The 18,834-nt window shown below is 39.7% G+C and overlaps 2 protein-coding genes across 2 annotated transcripts in view; one reads left to right on the top strand and one right to left on the bottom strand.

Moving 5' to 3' along the window:
• The window catches only part of LOC128509745 (protein misato homolog 1-like), a 2,806-nt gene extending 2,045 nt beyond the window's left edge, over positions 1-761 (top strand). Inside the window, exon 5 of the mRNA XM_053481582.1 lies at positions 615-761. Coding sequence (XP_053337557.1) covers positions 615-761 — 147 coding nt within the window. The remainder of the gene's footprint in view (positions 1-614) is intronic.
• A 14,870-nt stretch (positions 762-15,631) lies between these two features.
• Positions 15,632-16,929, bottom strand: LOC128542958 (4-galactosyl-N-acetylglucosaminide 3-alpha-L-fucosyltransferase 9-like). Its single transcript, XM_053513191.1, has one exon. The coding sequence runs from the start codon at positions 16,927-16,929 to the stop codon at positions 15,772-15,774; it is 1,158 nt and encodes a 385-aa protein (XP_053369166.1). The 3' UTR covers positions 15,632-15,771.
• Positions 16,930-18,834: the final 1,905 nt, after the last annotated feature.

Here is an 18,834-nt window from a genome sequence, read left to right as displayed (position 1 = left end):
GACTTAAGACTGGGGATCCAGGATCCAGTCCCTCACCAAACATTATCCCAAGTACCGCTAAATCAGCACAAAAATCCAATAGTAGGCAGGCGAGAGGAAGCGTGTCCAATGTCACACCGGTTATCGGCTCAATATCAACTGCAGATGTCCCACTTTAAACTTCAACCTGTCATAATGTAGCATCTATTTTAGAAAAAGTGAGTGAGGACGAAGACACAGAGGCTCCTAATTACATAAGGGCCAAAGTGAGGTCATGTCAGAAGTGTGGGATTTTAGAGAATGTTCCAGACAAGGAGCACTGTGTAGGGAAGGTGCTGGTTACAGTGATCAGTCAAACCCCTACACCCACCAGCAGTGAGGTCGAAGAGGAGGATGAGGAGGAAAATTAGTGGAAAAGATAAACGAGAGCTGGGAAGTGGTAATAAAATACCAGATTTTGGGGGAAAAGGAAAAAGAGAAGATGGCAGCAAAACAACTCTGAGAAATTCCCAAGACACAAAGCAACAGGAAGAAGATGGTCTGTATCCTGACATTGATCTCTGTATGAAGCGTCAGCTCCGAGTCAACATCCCAAGACTGGAAATGAAAGATTACTCTCAACGGTGTTGCTGAAGACCAAGACCGAGGAATGTGCTACAGTGTCTGCTGCCATTGAGGTCGTGTCTGCAGTGAAAAAAGCAAATGCTGGGAAGCAAAAGAGGAAGCTCAGTCTCTCAGCGACCCCTAAGACGAACCTGACCAGCAATATTGATATGCAGTGAGAAAGGCTCCTTAAATATTAATACACTATAAATAGATGTGGAATATTCTGCAATTTCAGCGATAAAGAGAAATGGAGGTGACTTGTGTGTGAAGTGTAGAAATGGTTTATAGTGATCATAAATGAACATTTCCTGGTATCTTTTAATAATACCTGGGTATTCTTTTTCTTTTCATGTAGAGTTTATGCTGGCTCTCCTTCTATCCCTACACTCATGTCTTTAAGGATGGAGAATTCAGGTAAACATGAAGTTAAAAATATCAGATAAAATCCACGATCGTTGGAATGAATAATTAAGATTTTTTTTTTTAATCCTAAAATGCGAAAATGATTACACACAAGAGGTGTTTAAGTGAAACTGAGACTTTTTTTTTGTGCCCAAAAACAACCATTATTAGAATACAATAACTATATAATCCTCTGCTAAACTAATGCAATTGTCCCAGTGTTTCATTAGTGCTTGGATACCATCAAGGTAGAAAGTTTTCTCAGTATGCCAGAGCTGTGATCAGACTACCTGCTTCACATCCGAGAAGCTGGCCTCCCGGGAACTCCTTCAATGGCCCAACCGTGTGGAAACAGCTTGGCGTGAGGTCAGGAATATATGAGAGATGTTGCAATAACTTCCAGCTGTGTTCCTGTAATGTGCAAGTGGTCTTCGTGAATGATTGTGTGGACAGATCACCATAGACAGATGCGTCCCTTTCGCAAGTTAGCGACAAATCGATTTCCGAGGATCAGACGTTGGACGTTCACTGGAGCAACTTCAGTGGGCTCTGAGCCACCTTGGCCAGGATTGTCATTCGTGGACGTACGGCCTTCTTTACGATGTTTGCACCATTTACATGTTTTACTTTAACTAAGAGTCTTATCACTGTACTGTGCTTAAAGTCTATTGTAAATGTCAGTCGGTTTTACACCTTCATAACAAGCCCCGGTTTGACGTAAACGCCACTTGTATATTGAAATGCTTGCCTTTAGTGGTTCTGTAGATTAAAAAAATATATATTATTTACTAGTACAGTTGCAATTACTTACGTTGATGGCTTACAGATTTCACTGTTCACTTGTACAAATAAAAACGCAACAGCTTTCTTTTCTCGTCCAGCAAAATTCAGTGGCGTATACATGAAAGATCTGATATATAATGAGCAAAGACAAGAAACGGTGGCTTGACAGTTCCACAATGCAGTACAGCTATGTGGTGTTGCAGAAGAGACTGGACTTGAATGAACAACCTATGAGATGATCAGGATGGTGATAATCAGGATAATGTGATGGTACACATTTGTAGAAGCTGACATGTTTGACAGAGTATAGAGACAAGGAGCTGAGAAAGTTGGACAAACTGACAGCTTAAAGCGCACATTTGCTCTGTTTAGGTAGAGATGAACACCTGCTGGATTCCCACTGAATTAGTGTACAGTCATCAGCATTGTGGATGTAGGAAAACCACTAATGAAAATTAAAGTACACTGGACAGAACCAGTTGCCAGGAAACCAAGTGTTGTCAGCACCTGTAAGGGAACGGGTATTGCGTGGCTCCTCGCTGTCTCTCTCTTTCCAAATTTGGACTAACTCAGCACAGAGCTCCAAGAGGATAGCTCTTGGAAATCTGAAACGGATAATAAGCCAGTCATCATCGTGGCCCAGAAAATCACTGTGATCCCTAAAAACACGTCCCTTCGGATTCGGCCATTGACAATGTCCTCTAATAAGGCCAACACTGCCATTGTCATAGACTAAGGGTTGTATACATTTGCAAATGCTTTTATATGTTCTAAATCAAATAATTGCTAGAAAAATATTGTCAATTAACCCATTTTATCAATTATAAGTTAAAAGCAATGTTTTTCACATGTGTTGGTGCGATACAGTGTGCAGTTGAACATAATTGCCTCTAAGAGTCGCCAACGGAAATAAAACAAACACACACAAGAAATACACGTACGCCAGACATGAAGTTGGTGTGGAAGAACGCACATTCTCACGTTAATTTCACTGTTAGTAAATCCGACCGTGAGCGTAAAAACTGGCGTAAGCAAAGTTTTCGTGCATACACAGCGTTGATACATGAGGCCCCTGGTGATTCTTGTCATCCCATCCCATACAGAGTCACAATACTGGAGCTCAACAGATGAAACGTGTAGCAAGCAGGACTGGCCTGTTTTTACACATGGTGGCATTCCCTTTTTAAGGACTGATTGCAGATACGGGAAGTCACTGAGTGGTATACAGGCTTAGTCTTAATAACACTCGTTGATATGCAGGTAATTCAGGGTGGATTTGTTTTGTCTAGTGAATTTTTAAAGATTATTATTATCCTCTTTGAAAGTCTGTAACTTCACAGAGTTTTCCTTTCCATGATTATCAATAATGATGGCATCATAGATCAGTCAACCTAGAGAGAGTATCCACGCTCTGCTTTTCCTTAAACCAGTATTTTTTCTATTTTATTAGAAATTTAATCTAGGTAACAAAACTTTTTTTTTTTGGTTAAAAACTGTCATGTGTTGTGCATTGTCCAGAGCCTTGCCCAAAAACTCAAAAAACCTGTAGCAAAGAAAGAGCCCTTCCAAGGCCAGGCTACAAAAACTGTTTGTATTAAGATCTGTGAGTGATCTTTAGATTGACTCTCATGTGGCAGAGGCAAACATCTCATTCTGTTGTTTACTGATGTTCTGTTCCTAAAAATGGAGTCTGATTTATGATACGGCTTGCTAAACCCTTCTGTTTCTTGCAGACACGGTGTCTCCTGTAGGTAAAACCTCAAAAGATGTTATTGCAGATTCAGAAGATGAAGCCACTGAGAAGGTTAAAGGAAGGGTTAGTACATGTCCGGTATATAAAAGCAGAATAAGCGAGGGATACAACTTACTAATGTGATACTAATAGTTGTGAGATTTGCTTTCTTCCAGCTGTTTACAAAGCGATACTGCAAGACAAAGATTGACACTTGTATTCCAACTTTACACGAGTTCTGGACTCCTGCCTTCTTCCGCCGTGACCTCCTCTCTCCAGGGAATGCCTGCAGATGAGGTTTGGTTTGAAGACCATTTGGCTGAATTTTACACAACTGTTTACTCCCCACAGTGTAGCTTTTATTATTATAGTTATTATTGTTTGTTCATATATGAAAGCATTCCTAAGGTTACCTTGTCATTAACTGTTTTCAATTTATACAGTACATTTATCAGCATAAATAATTACGCTTCATTACCAAGTAGTAAATGGACAAGTACTTTATTACTTAATGAAGAGACTCACTATATCCATGCTTACTTAGTTTGACTTTTATATATTTTATTTGAAGTCTCATATTGGATGCTACTTATGGGAAAATGTATTTAAATTATCAATGAATATACTTTAACAAAACCAGGAAGTGTTTTGATGTTGCTTTCTAGAGCAGAAAGTAAAATTTGTTCACTGTTAAAATTCTCACATGTAGCTCTTTAAAAACAAAAATCTGAATATTAAGTAGAAATGGTTTATTGCATTTTATTAAAAGGTGAACAATTTTATATTTCATAAGTAATACTTAGACATTTAAACATCAGTAGAGTAATAATGTACAAAATTAAATGCTTCTTAAGTGCATTTTCTACACCATGCTTCACCCCCACAGTCTGCAGTTCATTTCCCCTGTGATTGTAATAGTCTCTCCGGTGATGTAGGAGGCGTCGTCTGTACACAAGAAAGCGATCACGCCTCCGATGTCCTCTGGTTTCCCTAACCTAGGAGCCTATCATTCATGTTATTTTGCGTAAAAATTTTAAATCTTTCACATTTTAGTTAGTTTCAGTGCCTGCCACTAAACACCGCACTTTTCTATCACATGATTGGCAAAATCAAGCAACAGTACAGTGTTGTCATACATTATGGACTTTTTTTGCCACATGCATTCTTGCTTTAGTATAAAAGATGACATCACTAGTGTACTCTGATCAGCTGCTTGTTATTGTATAGGTCCTTTTGCCACCAAAACAGTACTGACCTGTGTTCTCATAACCAGAATACCAGAACCAGTTTTAACTTTTTCAATTTTTTTTGTCACTTTATTTTTATTTAAACTACAGTAACTCTTCTATTAGATCAGACTACATGTTCCAGCCTTCACTCTCTATGTACATCAGTGAGCCTTGGCAACGCATGACCCTGTCACAGTAGCTAAAGTAGTTTGCAATATCTTGTTACAATGGCATCTGGGAAGAGGGTGGGATATATTGGGTAGCAACTAAACCTTTCTTTTCAAGAGGCTCATGTGTTGAATGGGCAATTATAATGAGTTCAATTCAATTCAATTTTATTTATATAGCGCTTTTAACAATGGTCATTGTCCCAAAGCAGCTTCACTAAAAAAAATTAAAGATTTTTTTTTTTTTTTTTTTTTTTAGAAAAGAAAAGAAAATATTTGGAAGTGTGTATGTGTGAGAAAAATGTGTCTAGATAATAATGAAATGAATGAATGATGAATGAAATGTCTCTGATGAGCAAGCCAAGGGTGACGGGTGATCTGGGTGATAACAGATAGAAATAACATCAAGTGTGTTGTGCAGGTGAAAGTTCAATATATCAGAAGTTGTGTAGATTCAGTTCAGCAGTAGGTGCAGAGGGCAGATGGGGTCTGGATCACTGGAAGCACAGGAGCAGGATGTGTAGCTCCAGCCATCATAAAGCAGAATCTAGCTGGAGCAGGTCCTTCTCAAGATGCCTTAGAAACCTTGCAGGGTTGGCCTTTGTCTACTGAAGCTGGCACAATCTCCAGATGCCTCAGGATGGGTAGAAAAATACAGAACAGATGGAGAGAATTAGCGTAGTTGCCATTCAGGATAGATGTACTGGAGTATGAAGTTATGGGATGAGTTACGCGTATGCCAGATTAAAGAGATGCGTCTTGAGTCTACTTTTAAACTGGGAAACTGTGTCTGAGCCCCGAACACTGTCTGGAAGGCTATTTCAAATCTTAGGAGCTAAATATGAATATGCCCTGCCCCCTTTTGTAGATTTTAAAATTCTGGGAATTACCAGAAGTCCGGAGTTTTGTGATCTTAAGGGACGTGGTGGATTATAGCGTATCAAAAGACTGGTTAGGTATGTGGGAGCTAAACCATTTAAAGCCTTGTATGTAAGTAGTACTATTTTGTAATTAATTCTAAACTGAACAGGTAGCCAGTGCAGGGATGATAATATAGGTGTTATATGGTCATATTTTCTGGATCTAGTGAGAACCCTGGCGGCTGCATTTTGGACTAACTGTAGAACTGTAGCTTGTTTATTGAGGATGCAGGACAACCACCTAGTAATGCATTACAATAGTCCAGTCTGGAGGTCATGAATGCATGAACTAGCTTTTCTGCATCAGATACGGATAGGATACTCCTAAGTTTGGCAATATTTCTAAGATGGAAAAAGGCTGTTTTTGTGATATTGGAAATATGATTTTCAAAAGACAAGTTACTGTCTAATATCACGCCCAGGTCTTTTACTGTTGAGCTGGTAGTAACAGTACATCCTTCTAAACACAGGCTGAATTGTGAAAGCTGTTGTGTGCTGGTTTTTGGGCCGATGAGCAATATCTCTGTCTTATCTGAATTTAGTAAAAGAAAGTTATTGGTCATCCAATCTTTTATGTCCTGGACACACTCTGCTAATCTAGACAACTTGGGTATTTCATCTGGTTTTGTTGAGATTTATAATTGGGTATCATCAGCATAACAATGGAAACTAATCCCATGCCTTCTAATGATGTTTACCAGGGGAAGCATGTAAATTGAGAACAGGAGAGGTCCTAAAACTGACCCTTGTGGGACCCCATATTTTACTGGCATTACATCAGACGGTACTCCATTTAGATCTACAAAATGATATCGATCAGACAGGTATGATCTAAACCATTTTAATGCCTGCCCCTGAATACCTATGAGTGACTTTGACAGGTCAAAATGTCTATACGACTGCTTCATGCATGGCCAAGGCTCATTGATGCAGTAGCTCATATTTAAAAAATAATAATGCTGGTTCCGATAGAAAGGTTTAGAGCACACAGCATACTGCTGTTCTGGTGGCAAAATAGGACCCTCCTTAACAACACCTGGGTGGTCATAATTTTATGGCTCATTGGTACATAACTGTTTTTACTGCAAAAATCCAGATACCTTTTTATGCTTAGCTCTTCAGAAACTCGGACGCGATTTCTTCACTCTGCCAAAGCTGCAACAACATAAAGGAGTTCAGTAAAAACAAACATATGATTTATAACGGTTAAGGAGATAACACATGAAGAGAGGATCATGGAAATAACTACTACTTGATTTATTATTTAAAATCATTCAAGCTTGAGACAGTAACTAATGTATACATGTATAGTCGATGTATGAATACTTACTGTGCAGCAGAACTGAAGCGGGTCTTGATGATTCCTGGAGCCACACAATTCAATTCAATTTTATTTTATTTATATAGCGCTTTTAACAATGGTCATTGTCTCAAAGCAGCTTCACAAAAATGAAAGAAAACTTTTTAGAAAAGAAAATATTTAGAAGTGTGTATGTGTGAGAAAAATGTGTCTAGATAATAATGAGATGAATAAATGATGAATGAAATGTCTCAAATGATGAGCAAGCCAAGGGTGACGGCGACCATGGCAAGGAAAAACTCCCTGAGATAGTAATAGGAAGAAACCTTGAGAGGAACCAGACTCAACAGGGAACCCATCCTCATCTGGGTGATAACAGATAGAGATGATATAACACCATGTGTGTTGTGCAGCTGAGAGTACAATATAACAGAAATTCTTTAAATTAACATGAAGTCCAGTTCAGCATAGGGAGTCAGTAGGTGCAGAGGGCAGATGGGGTCTGTATCACTGGGAGCACAGGAGCAGAATGTGTAGCTCCAACCATAATAAGGCAGAATTCAGCTGGAGCTGGTCCTTCTCTGGATGCCTCAGGATCCTCACAGGGTTGGCCTTTGTCTACTGAAGCTGGTACAATCTCCAGATGCCTCGGGATGGGTAGAAAAGTACAGAACAGATGAAGAGAATTAGCGTAGTTGCCATTCAGGATAGATGTACTGAAGTATGAAGTTATGGGATGAGTTATGCATATGCCAGATTGAAGAGATGCGCCTTGAGTCTACTTTTAAACTGGGAAACCGTGTCTGAGCCCCGAACACTGTCTGGAAGGCTATTCCAAAGTTTTGGAGCTAAATATGAAAAAGCCCTACCCCCTTTTGTAGATTTTAAAATTCTGGGAATTACAAGCAGTCCAGAGTTTTGTGATCTTAAGGAGCGTGGCGGATTATAGCGTTTCAGAAGACTGGTTAGGTATGTGGGAGCTAAACCATTTAAAGCCTTGTATGTAAGTAATACTATTTTGTAATTAATTCTAAGCTGAACAGGTAGCCAGTGCAGGGATGATAATATTGGTGTTATATGATCATATTTTCTGGATCTGGTGAGAACCCTGGCAGCTACATTTTGGACTAACTGTAGCTTGTTTATTGAGGATGCAGGACAACCACCTAGTAATGCATTACAATAGTCCAGTCTGGAGGTCATGAATGCATGAACTAGCTTTTCTGCATCAGATACGGATAAGATGCTCCTAAGCTTGGCAATATTTCTAAGATGGAAAAAGGCTGTTTTTGTGATATTGGAAATATGATTTTCAAAGGACAAGTTACTGTCTAATATTACACCCAGGTCTTTTACTGTTGAGCTGGTAGTAACAGTACATCCTTCTAAACGCAGGCTGAATTGTGAAAGCTGTTGTGTGCTGGTTTTTGGGCCGATGAGTAATATCTCTGTCTTGTCTAAGTTTACCAAAAGAAAGTTATTGGTCATCAAATCTTTTTTGTCCTGGACACACTAGGTTAATCTAGACAACTTAGGTTTTTCGTCTGGTTTTGTTGAGATATATAATTGGGTATCATCAGCATAACAATGGAAACTAATCCCATGTCTTCTGATGATGTTACCCAAGGGAAGCATGTATATTGAGAACAGCAGAGGTCCTAAAACTGAACTTTGTGTGACCCCACATTTCACTGGCATTAAACCAGACGGTTCTCCATTCAGATCTACAAAATGATATCAATCAGACAGCTAAACCATTTTAATCCCTGTCCATGAATACCTATGTAATTTTGTAGGCGATCTATGAAAATATTATGATCTACAGTGTCAAAGATCAAGTAAGACTAGTATTGAGATGCAGCCTTGGTCTGAAGCTGTTATGTACCTGACACGGAGAACGTAAGTGCAGATGAGAAGGTTCCTTTACCAAAGTGTTCACAAACACGACAAACAAATCCGACAAGGAGAATCCCACTCGTAAATCCAGATAACAGGCAAGGGTCAGGTGATGTACGACAGGCATGAACTGGGACAGGCTAAACTCGTTAATGTGGGGACAGCAACAAAGATCAAATTCCGAAATAGCAGTCAAAATACAGAAAGCTTGGTAACGACACTGGAACAAGTTCACAGGGTGCGTATACTTCGCGAAGACCGGAAGTACGCGAGTTCTTTCAATCTGTTTCCTGTAATTAACCTCAGGTGAGTTAGAGTGTTGCTGTTGGGAGTTGTAGTTCTTTTTTGTAGTTCTGACAGAAGATAAAAACAAGTCATTTGCAATCTTAACTAGTGCAGTTTCTGTACTATGATGGGGCCTGAAACCTGAAATTCTTCAAGGATGTTGTTTTCCTGCAAGAATGTGCATATTTGAGCTGATACTACTTTTTTTAATACTTTTTATATATTTTTGAGTTGACACTGATGTTACTCTGAGCGAGTTCAGGAGCGAGAGCTTGTGTTAAACCCAACAGTGCTGTTTTACTCATGCTGTATGGACCCAGACCCTAATACACATTCGATAAGATCACATGAAGGCTAGTCTTGAGCATGCATGACTTATTTATTCAATTCTAAGAAATTATATATATTTTTTTCTTATCACTTGCCGTCATTGGCTGATAGCCTGCTATTAAAGAAACGATGATCACTGAGCCACCTCTGAAAAGCAGAATGTTAATTAATTGTGGTGCAATGATACAGGCATTCTAATTAATACTACTTGATGTGTTGAAATTTTTAAGGAAAAAAAAAAGAATCCAATTTTCCATACTAAACGATAACTCACCAGTAAGAAATTCTGACAGTTCCAACTTTGATATATTATGTTTAACTGAAACCTGGATTAAACAGGACGAGTATGTAGCTCTAAATGAAGCTAGCCCTCCTGGATACAGCTACATACACCAGCCTCGGTTTACTGGTAGAGGAGGAGGCGTCGCAGTTATTTACAGCGATAATCTGGCTATCGTACAAAAACACAGATTTAAATTTAATGCATTTGAAATTCTCTTTAGTAACATAAAGTCAGCTCAGACGATTCCGCTAATCATCATTTACAGAGCTCCAGGGCCGTACTCTGAATTTCTCTGTGAATTTGCAGATTTCCTTTCAAACCTTGTCGTTTCCGTAAACAAAGCGTTAATTGCTGGAGATTTTAATATTCATTTTGAGAATCCAGAAGACCCTCTGAGAGCAGCATTTATGTCCATCCTGGACTCAGTAGGAGTAAATCAGTGTGTAGTAGGACCCACTCATAAAGCAGGTCACACTTTGGACTTAATATTATCCTTCGGATTGAGTATAAGAAACATAATTACAATTCCACAGTCTGAAGTTATATCAGATCACTGTCTTGTCTCGATTAAAGTATCTCATAGTAATAATGTACGCACAGCACCGCGCTACCGCCTTAAACATACATTCACATCAAATACCACACAGAGCTTTATCGATAATCTTCCAGAGTTATCAACTTTAATTCGATCGCCATCTGATTTCACAGAACTCGATCAAGCGACCGAATATCTAGAGTCAACACTTCGTCATAGCTTAGATAATGTAGCTCCAGTTAAAAGAAAAATGATTAGAGATAAGAAACTTGCTCCTTGGTATAACGATCACACACGCACTCTAAAACAAACCGCTCGGAAATTAGGACGCAAATGGCGTCAAACTAAATTGTTAGTTTTCTAAATAGCATGAAAGGAGAGCATCCTGAACTATAGAAAAGCTCTCAGTGCTGCTAGGTCAATGTATCTCTCCACTCTTATAGAAAATAACAAAAATAATCCTAGATTTTTATTTAATACCATAGCTAAATTAACTAAAAACAAGACCACTGCAGAAATCTCCACAACAACAACATACATTAGTGAGGATTTCATGAACTTTTTCAATAACAAAATCATAAATATTAGGCAAAAAATTCAGGCTTTAAAACCAGACAATTTAAGTGATACAGATGATAAATTAATCACATCACATCAGAACCTAGAATACTTTACTCCCCTTCAAGCGAGTGAACTAATTTCACTCATCTCCTCTTCAAAATCGTCAACCTGTGAATTAGATCCGATACCGACACATTTTCTCAAGCAGATAGTTCCAGCAATAACAGAACCCCTGTTAAAAGTAATTAACTGTTCACTCAGCAGTGGGTATGTTCCTAAATCCCTTAAATTAGCAGTTATTAAACCACTAATTAAAAAACCTGACCTTGACCCCTGTCAGCTTTCCAATTACAGGCCGATATCAAATCTCCCGTTTATCTCTAAAATTCTGGAAAAGGTAGTATCACAACAGCGATGTTCATATCTACATAGGAATAGCATACATAAATTGTATCAGTCAGGATGTAGGCCTCATCACAGCACAGAGACAGCACTCGTTAAAGTAGTAAATGACCTCCTAGTGGCATCTGATCAGGGTTGTCACTATACTTGAGTTACTCGACCTCAGTGCAGCTTTTGACACTATTGATCATAATATTCTCCTTTACAGATAAGAAAATGTAGTAGGAATTAAGGGAACGGCCGTCTTATGGCTCAGATCCTATTTGACTGATCGTTATAAGTTTGTAGATTTAGATGGTGACCATTCCTCATGTTCTCAAGTTGAGTTTGGTGTTCCACAGAGTTCTGTTTTAGGCCCACTGCTTTTTTTCCTTTACATGCTTCCTCTAGGCAACATAATTCGTAAACATGGTATTAGTTGACACACAAGTATACGTTTCAGCAAAACCAGATGAGAAAATCCAGCTTACTAAAGTTGAGCAATGTGTGCAGGACATAAGAGATTGGATGTTAATTAATTTCCTTCTGCTTAATCCTGATAAGACAGAAGTTCTAGTCATAGGACCACAAGCAGCTAGAAGTAAGCTTTCTGATCACACTGTGATTTTAAATGGCCTTTCTGTTCCATCAAGTGCAACAGTAAAAGACCTCGGTGTGATTATAGATTCAAGCCTTTCATTTGAAGCACATGTAGATAATATTACCAGGATAGCATTCTTTCACCTCAGAAATATTGCCAAGATAAGAAATATATTGTCACTAAACGATGCAGAAAAAGTTCATGCTTTTATCACGTCTAGGTTGGATTATTGTAATGCCTTACTGTCTGGTTGTTCAACTCGGTGCTTAAACAAGCTTCAATTAGTCCAGAATGCAGCAGCGAGAGTCCTCACCAGAACCAGAAGATATGAGCACATCACCCCTATCTTATCTACATTGCATTGGCTTCCTGTGAAATTTCGCATCGATTTTAAAATACTACTCTTGACGTATAAACATTAAATGGTCTCGCGCCGCAGTATCTGAGTGAACTGCTAGTGTCTTACAATCCGCCACGCCTACTTCGATCAAAGGATGCAGGCTGCTTGTCAGTACCGCGTATTATTAAAACTACAGCAGGGGGCAGAGCTTTTTCTTACAAAGCCCCTAAGTTATAGAATAGTCTTCCAAATAGTGTTCGGGACTCTTCAGTCTCAGTGTTTAAGTCCAGGCTAAAAACCTATTTATTTAGCCAAGCATTTTTATAAATAAATTAGCCTTAGGTAAAGGAGCAGATCTGGGGGACTCATGGACGTAGAGTATTAGGTGAACGGGTATGTTTGGATGCTGTCTTCCCCACTCTCATTGATCACTCAGGTTTGTTGACGGTGAGGTGATTGGTTGCCTTACATCTCTGGAAGCCCTCATGTTTGTGTTTCCTTCTGGCTCTCCCTTTTTAGTTATGCTGTCATAGTTAGTCCTGCCGGAGTCTCTGCTTGCACTCTGCACTAAATATACATTCACTTTTTACATTGTTCGACTGTGAACATACCTGTTATTTCTCCATCTCTTTGCTCTCTTCTTTTCTGCTCTCTCCTCTCTCTCCCTCTCTCCTTTTTCCTCTACCTATCTCTCTGTCGAGCTATACATGTCGCTCCTGAGCTGCCAGTGATCCAGACCCCCTCTGCCCGCTGGACCTCTCTAACTCATCCTGGAGTCCTGCTTCTGGTTGGAGATCTCATCACATGGATGCCCCCGTGTGGTCTGCCTGGAATGCGTGTGGTGACTGGGGTTGGTTCCACTTTTCCATGAAGGTGGTCCTGGTCTCGACTGATGCAGACAGCTGTTCTCTGAGGACCTGTGACTTCAGTCGCTCAATAGTTCAGGACTGAAATTTTTCACAGTCTACCTGAGCCTCCAGGAACAAACTGGACTTTAATCTTACACATCTCCTCTTATATTGAACTTCCAGTCTCGCATATTATTATGCACATCAATCCCTGCTATCTGTTTTCACCCAGATGAGGATGGGTTCCCTGTTGAGTCTGGTTCCTCTCAAGGTTTCTTCCTATTACCATCTTAGGGAGTTTTTCCTTGCCACTGTCGCCGTCGTCCTAGGCTTGCTCATCAGGGACAATCAGGGAAAATCATATAATTTTGATTCATACACATTCACATTTCATACAAACTTAGTTCTTTTGATTGTGTAAAGCTGCTTTGTGATGATGTAAATCGTTAAAAGCGCTATACAAATAAAATTTAATTGAATTGAATTGAACTTTGTTGTGTTCAACAGATGTAGTAGAAAACTACTTAAACACCCTTTGAGGTTTGGGCTTTGCTAGCAACATGCTAAGCAGCTTACTTAGATGAGTGATGTACATTTAATTTAGATTTAACAGATGAACGTCTGTAATCCAATTTATCGAAAGTTGATATTTTAATATACAGACTTTTTTTTGTAATTTGAAAATCTGTGAGCAGCCATGTGGATTTGATGTCATTCTGTAAACAGAGAAAAAAAATTGGTTTTGGGAATAATACCCTGCGTTGACTTCTGTGGTAGTAGCATTTCATGTCATGAAAGACTTGCTCCTTATTTACTATGTTGAGAAAGAAGGGATCACTGAGCCATCAGTGGCAACAGAAATTTACAGAAATATTTTTTTTTTTCTCGGCCTACGGTTCAAAAGATCCCAGGTTCAAATCCCACAACCACCAAGTTGCCACTGTTGGGCCCTTGAGCGTGGCCCTTAACCCTCAACTGCTCAGATGTGTAATGAGATAAAAATGTAAGTTGCTTTGGATAAGAGCGTCTGCCAAATGCCTAAATGTATTGCAGAGGCATTTTATTTAATTCCGCCTGTTTTTATTTCAAAATGTCATTATTTATTTTAAAATCCCGTTTTTCACGATGGCCTATTTATTTTATAATGTAGAAACTTTAGGAGGAACCAGACTCAACAGGGAACCCATCCTCATCTGGGTGATAACGGATAGCAGGGATTGATCTGCACTCATACTGTGTGTTAGGAGGCTGGAAGTTCAGTATAACAGGAGATCTGGAGAAGTTCATATGGAGTCCAGTTTGTTAATGAAGACTCAGATGGACTGTAGGAAACTCCAGTCCTGAACTATCGAGCGACTGCAATGACGAGTCCTCAGAGAACAGCTGTGTCTGTATCAGCCGAGGACAGGACTGTCTTTATGGTAAAGTGGAACCGTACCCAGTCACCACACGCATCCCAGACAGACCACACGTGTGACGAGATCTCCAACCAGAAGAGGGACACCAGGACAAGTCAGACAGGTCCAGAGGACAGAGGGGGTCTGGATCACTGGCAGCTCAGGAGAGACAGGTGTAATGAGGGAGAGAGAGAGAGAAGAGATTACTGTTAGGTAGTCAGTCTGCTTTCTGTCTGTCAGTAGGTCTGTTAATGAGCTGATTAGTCCGGTGTGTTTGGAGCAGGTCAGACACTAAACTTCCAGGACTTCCAGTGGGATAGGAACATCAGTCTGCCTTCACCAAGAGACGAGGAGACACGACCTGCCCAATCAGCTGATGTGACTCTACAAGACGGGCTCCGTACTGGACTCCTCAGTTACTGTGTCACTCAGCTCTGACTCCTAAGACTGTGTGATCAGGACCTGTCTGTCCTCCCTCATGGTCCTGTATTGGTCCTGGGTCAGTTAACAGGCTGGGAGAACCATAAGGATCTCTCACACTAGAGCAGGGACCCCATCTTCAGACTGTCTTTATTGACAGAACAGAACAGAACACTTTTCTAACTATAAGATCGCTGTACTCTCGTGTGTGTGTGTGTGTGTGTGTGTGTGTGTGTGTGTGTGTGTGTGTGTGTGTTTAAGGACTCATCATTATTATGTTGTGTTGCTAATCTAAAAAGTAAGTCAAAAAAGATTTCATGGAGGGATCTAAAATTTTTAGCATAGGTGCATTTCCACTGTGAGAGACAGAATCTAAATGGAAAAATCCGGAAATCACACAGTATGATTTTTTTAACAATTTATTTGTGAACATCCCAATCCTGTGAGTTCTCATCACACTGTTTAATAAGTTAAGTTAATCCTTTATTTGTTACATATACATTACTATATATACAGTCCAAAGTTAAATTTTTGTAGAATGGAAATAAACACATTGTAACTCTTAAAGAAATTAAAAACATGTCTTTTCTCCAGTTCTTTACAGGTAAACTTATTCATTAATCTTTAATAAAACAACAAAAACGAATACAATTCCACACAAACAGCCTGAGACCGCAATAACCAATAACTATGTTCTGAAAATTAGATCAAGTTTCTTGGTTGGGAAAAACTCCTCATGACATTTTTAGAAGAACGGTTGGATTTCCAGTGGCTAGCTAACCCCAGTACCATTTATTGATGTTTTTAAATACTCTGTAGCCCTGGTAGCTTCTTATATAATTACAACTTCGGCAAGCATGTTCAAGACCGAAAAATGAACCTTCAACAATGAAAATTTTTCTCCAGTTGAAGTACTGCTCATACTTCTCCTTGTTCTGGTCCAGAAACGTGAGATATTCTGCCAGTTTTTGAGGAGATTCGAAATCGTCCACATGAATGAATGAATCTGCAGGAATGAACTCCTCATAGTTGTCCCTGGGTGGCCCAATAACCACAGGAACGGTGCCGACTTTCATGGGGTCAAACAGCTTATCAGAGAAGTAGTCCTGGTAGATGGAGTTCTCGAACGCTAAGTAGAATTTACAGCTTGGTAAAATCTTGTTGTAATCATCATCGCTGACGTACCTGTTGAAGGCTCTGCCGTAAGCCTCTACTTTAATGTGCTGGCTGAGTTCATTAAAATATTTCACTCTCCTAAAGTTGGGGTTCCAATTACTGACGATCCAGCAGACGATTTTATCTTTTGGTGGTATTTCAAAGGTTTTATCTTTCCCCGTTGTTTTTTTGATTCTCCCATAAGGCACCCAGACATCGGAATCTCTCCGATAATTTGATGTCAAATTAAATGCATCATCTAGCCAGTTTTGTCTGCCTGAATTATCAGGAGACTCCATGTTCATCCACACCCACTTTTGATATGGAGGTCTCGGCTTGCTTAGCAGGTTTGCAATATCATCACCGATATCTCTGTGATGAAACAGAACACCATCGGCTTTGTCATATTGGCTTCTGTCATCTGTAATCTGACATCCTGTAATACCAAACTTTGGGCTACAGGCGTTTACATCAAATTTAAATCCAAATGGCCAGGTCCAGATTAACATGATGATGTCATTGTCATGATTCTCCTGGATTTCTTCCCCGGCAGGTGGTTTAGTGACTGGTAATTGTGGTAATTGCGGCTTTACTAAAGTGTAGTTGTGAGTACCCGTGGTGTGGTCTTCGGGGCAGACTTGTGTTTTGACTGAAGCATTAGGACATGATAACCAGCTCATAGTGAACTTGTAGTAAGTGTAAAATACTCCAAAACTAAAAAGCAGAAAGAGAGGCAGCACTAGATGCTTAAAAGATGCTACTGAATGGTTGGATGTCATCTTTCACCTGTTAGAGAGGATAGAAATAAAACAAATAAACCTCAGTTAATTTCAAGGTCACCAACTCTTACACCCTAATTGGTTATATCACTTTATCCTGTTGTTACGAACCGTACACTGTTTTTCCTTGTGTATGTTCTATTTTCTGTTTAGCGCTTCTAGGTACCGCCTACTTTCAGAACACTATTGGTGGATGTGCCTGTCAATCATCGTTGGTCACCTGTGACGTTGTGTGCTCTCCGCCAATTGCGATCTGCTCCGATGCACTTAAACGGAAGCGGCAACGGGCAGATGGGAGCTGCTTGACATGGCGTGTCACTGGTTGTGTTGTGTTGTTTTGTCCGTTTTCTGCTTCTACTTTAAACGCTTATGAGACTTCTGAGAGTTGTTAGAATGATCTGTGTAAAGTTTGTCTCTGGTGACACCTGTGTTTTCATTGAACGAGTGCCTTTGACACCATTTGCCCGCACAAGCTTTAATTAAACTAACTGCTGTCTATCAGACAACGGAGACGTGAAACAGCCTAGTAAGTCACGTGACATACACACATTGCACGTAGGAGTTTTTTAATGTATTGGATACACTAGTATAGTGAAGTGCGCTAAATATGTATTTTTGTGTTTTTTAGTTAGAGTAAGTTCAGGGCGCATTTGCGCTGAAGACTTTTCTTCTTTACAGGACCGGGAGGAGACAGTGGGGGTTCTTTTTGTTATATTTATTTCTTTGATTTTCTAGCACCACTTCTAGTTCCTTCTCCCGTTTGTCTTGGTTATACAATTTATTATTAGTTATTACTTTTGTTTTCTTAAATGTTTGTAAATATTCATGAGTTGGGAGCAATAAATCTTTGCGGTGCTAATTTGATTGTGCCGTGTTTCTCTTGCCACATACTTAAGCTTCTTCCCTTGGTCATCTCAATGTTACTCCTTTTTAAATTCCTAGACAAAATTTCCATCAAAGGTTGTAAAATTTAATGGGGGCTCGTCCAGGATCGTTTAAAATAATTTTGGAATAGATATTACCGGATGGATTGTTAAACCCGTGGGAGGTAAACAAAAATGAACAAAGAAATAGCTACGGTGGTGGCAATAGAATTGGTTGGCTGAGTAGTAGGGTATCATAGTAAGTAGCAGTTTTTGTAGCACTTTTGAGCACGTGACACTTTAATTTAAAATGTTCAGTTTAGAGGAATTTGTTAGGAGTCCGTTGTTAGAGCTGCTTAACGTTTGTCGGAAACAGGACTTGTTTTCGGTGGCTGATCATTTTAAGATGATAATTAACAAGCAGGATCGTAAAGCTGAAATTAAGCAAAATATAATAGGCCAGTTACTTGAGCTTAATGTACTTCTCATGCCAAATATTGAAATGGAGGAGACGGCTGATCGTCTAAACCCTGGTGATGAGGTGTTTGCTTCTATTGGAATAGGAGATAAGAACTTGTGTAGTGGCAGAACTGATGCAGATGCAGGGGTGGAGGCCGTTGCAGATGCTGGTATTGGACTGCTACCCTTTGAACCATTCTCTCCACTTTCTGTGGGTTCGCGAGACGATGCGCGTCCGAAAGTTCATATGGCACGTCTATATTATGATTCCCAAGAGCACACCCGTCGGGCTGAACTTGATACGTTTGCAGATACCCAAACTTGAAATCGAGGCTGAGATGCAAGTAAGGCTGCGGCAGCTCGAATAGGAAGCTTCAAAGAAGGCTGCGGAGGCTTATCAGCCATATCTAGTTTCTCCTTCAAATGGTTCTTCTGTGTTGATCTCACCTTGTCCCAATTTTGACGTGAGTAAGCACATTACTCTTGTTCCACAATTCAGAGAATCAGAAGTTGTTTTGTATTTTAAGGCGTTTGAACGGATTGCAACTTCTTTGCATTGGCCACTCGAATTCTGGTCTCTGTT

This window comes from Clarias gariepinus, chromosome 2 (assembly GCF_024256425.1).
Source record: "Clarias gariepinus isolate MV-2021 ecotype Netherlands chromosome 2, CGAR_prim_01v2, whole genome shotgun sequence".
Classification (NCBI taxonomy): Eukaryota; Metazoa; Chordata; class Actinopteri; order Siluriformes; family Clariidae; genus Clarias; species Clarias gariepinus.
This window is presented reverse-complemented; position numbering and strand designations above follow the sequence as displayed.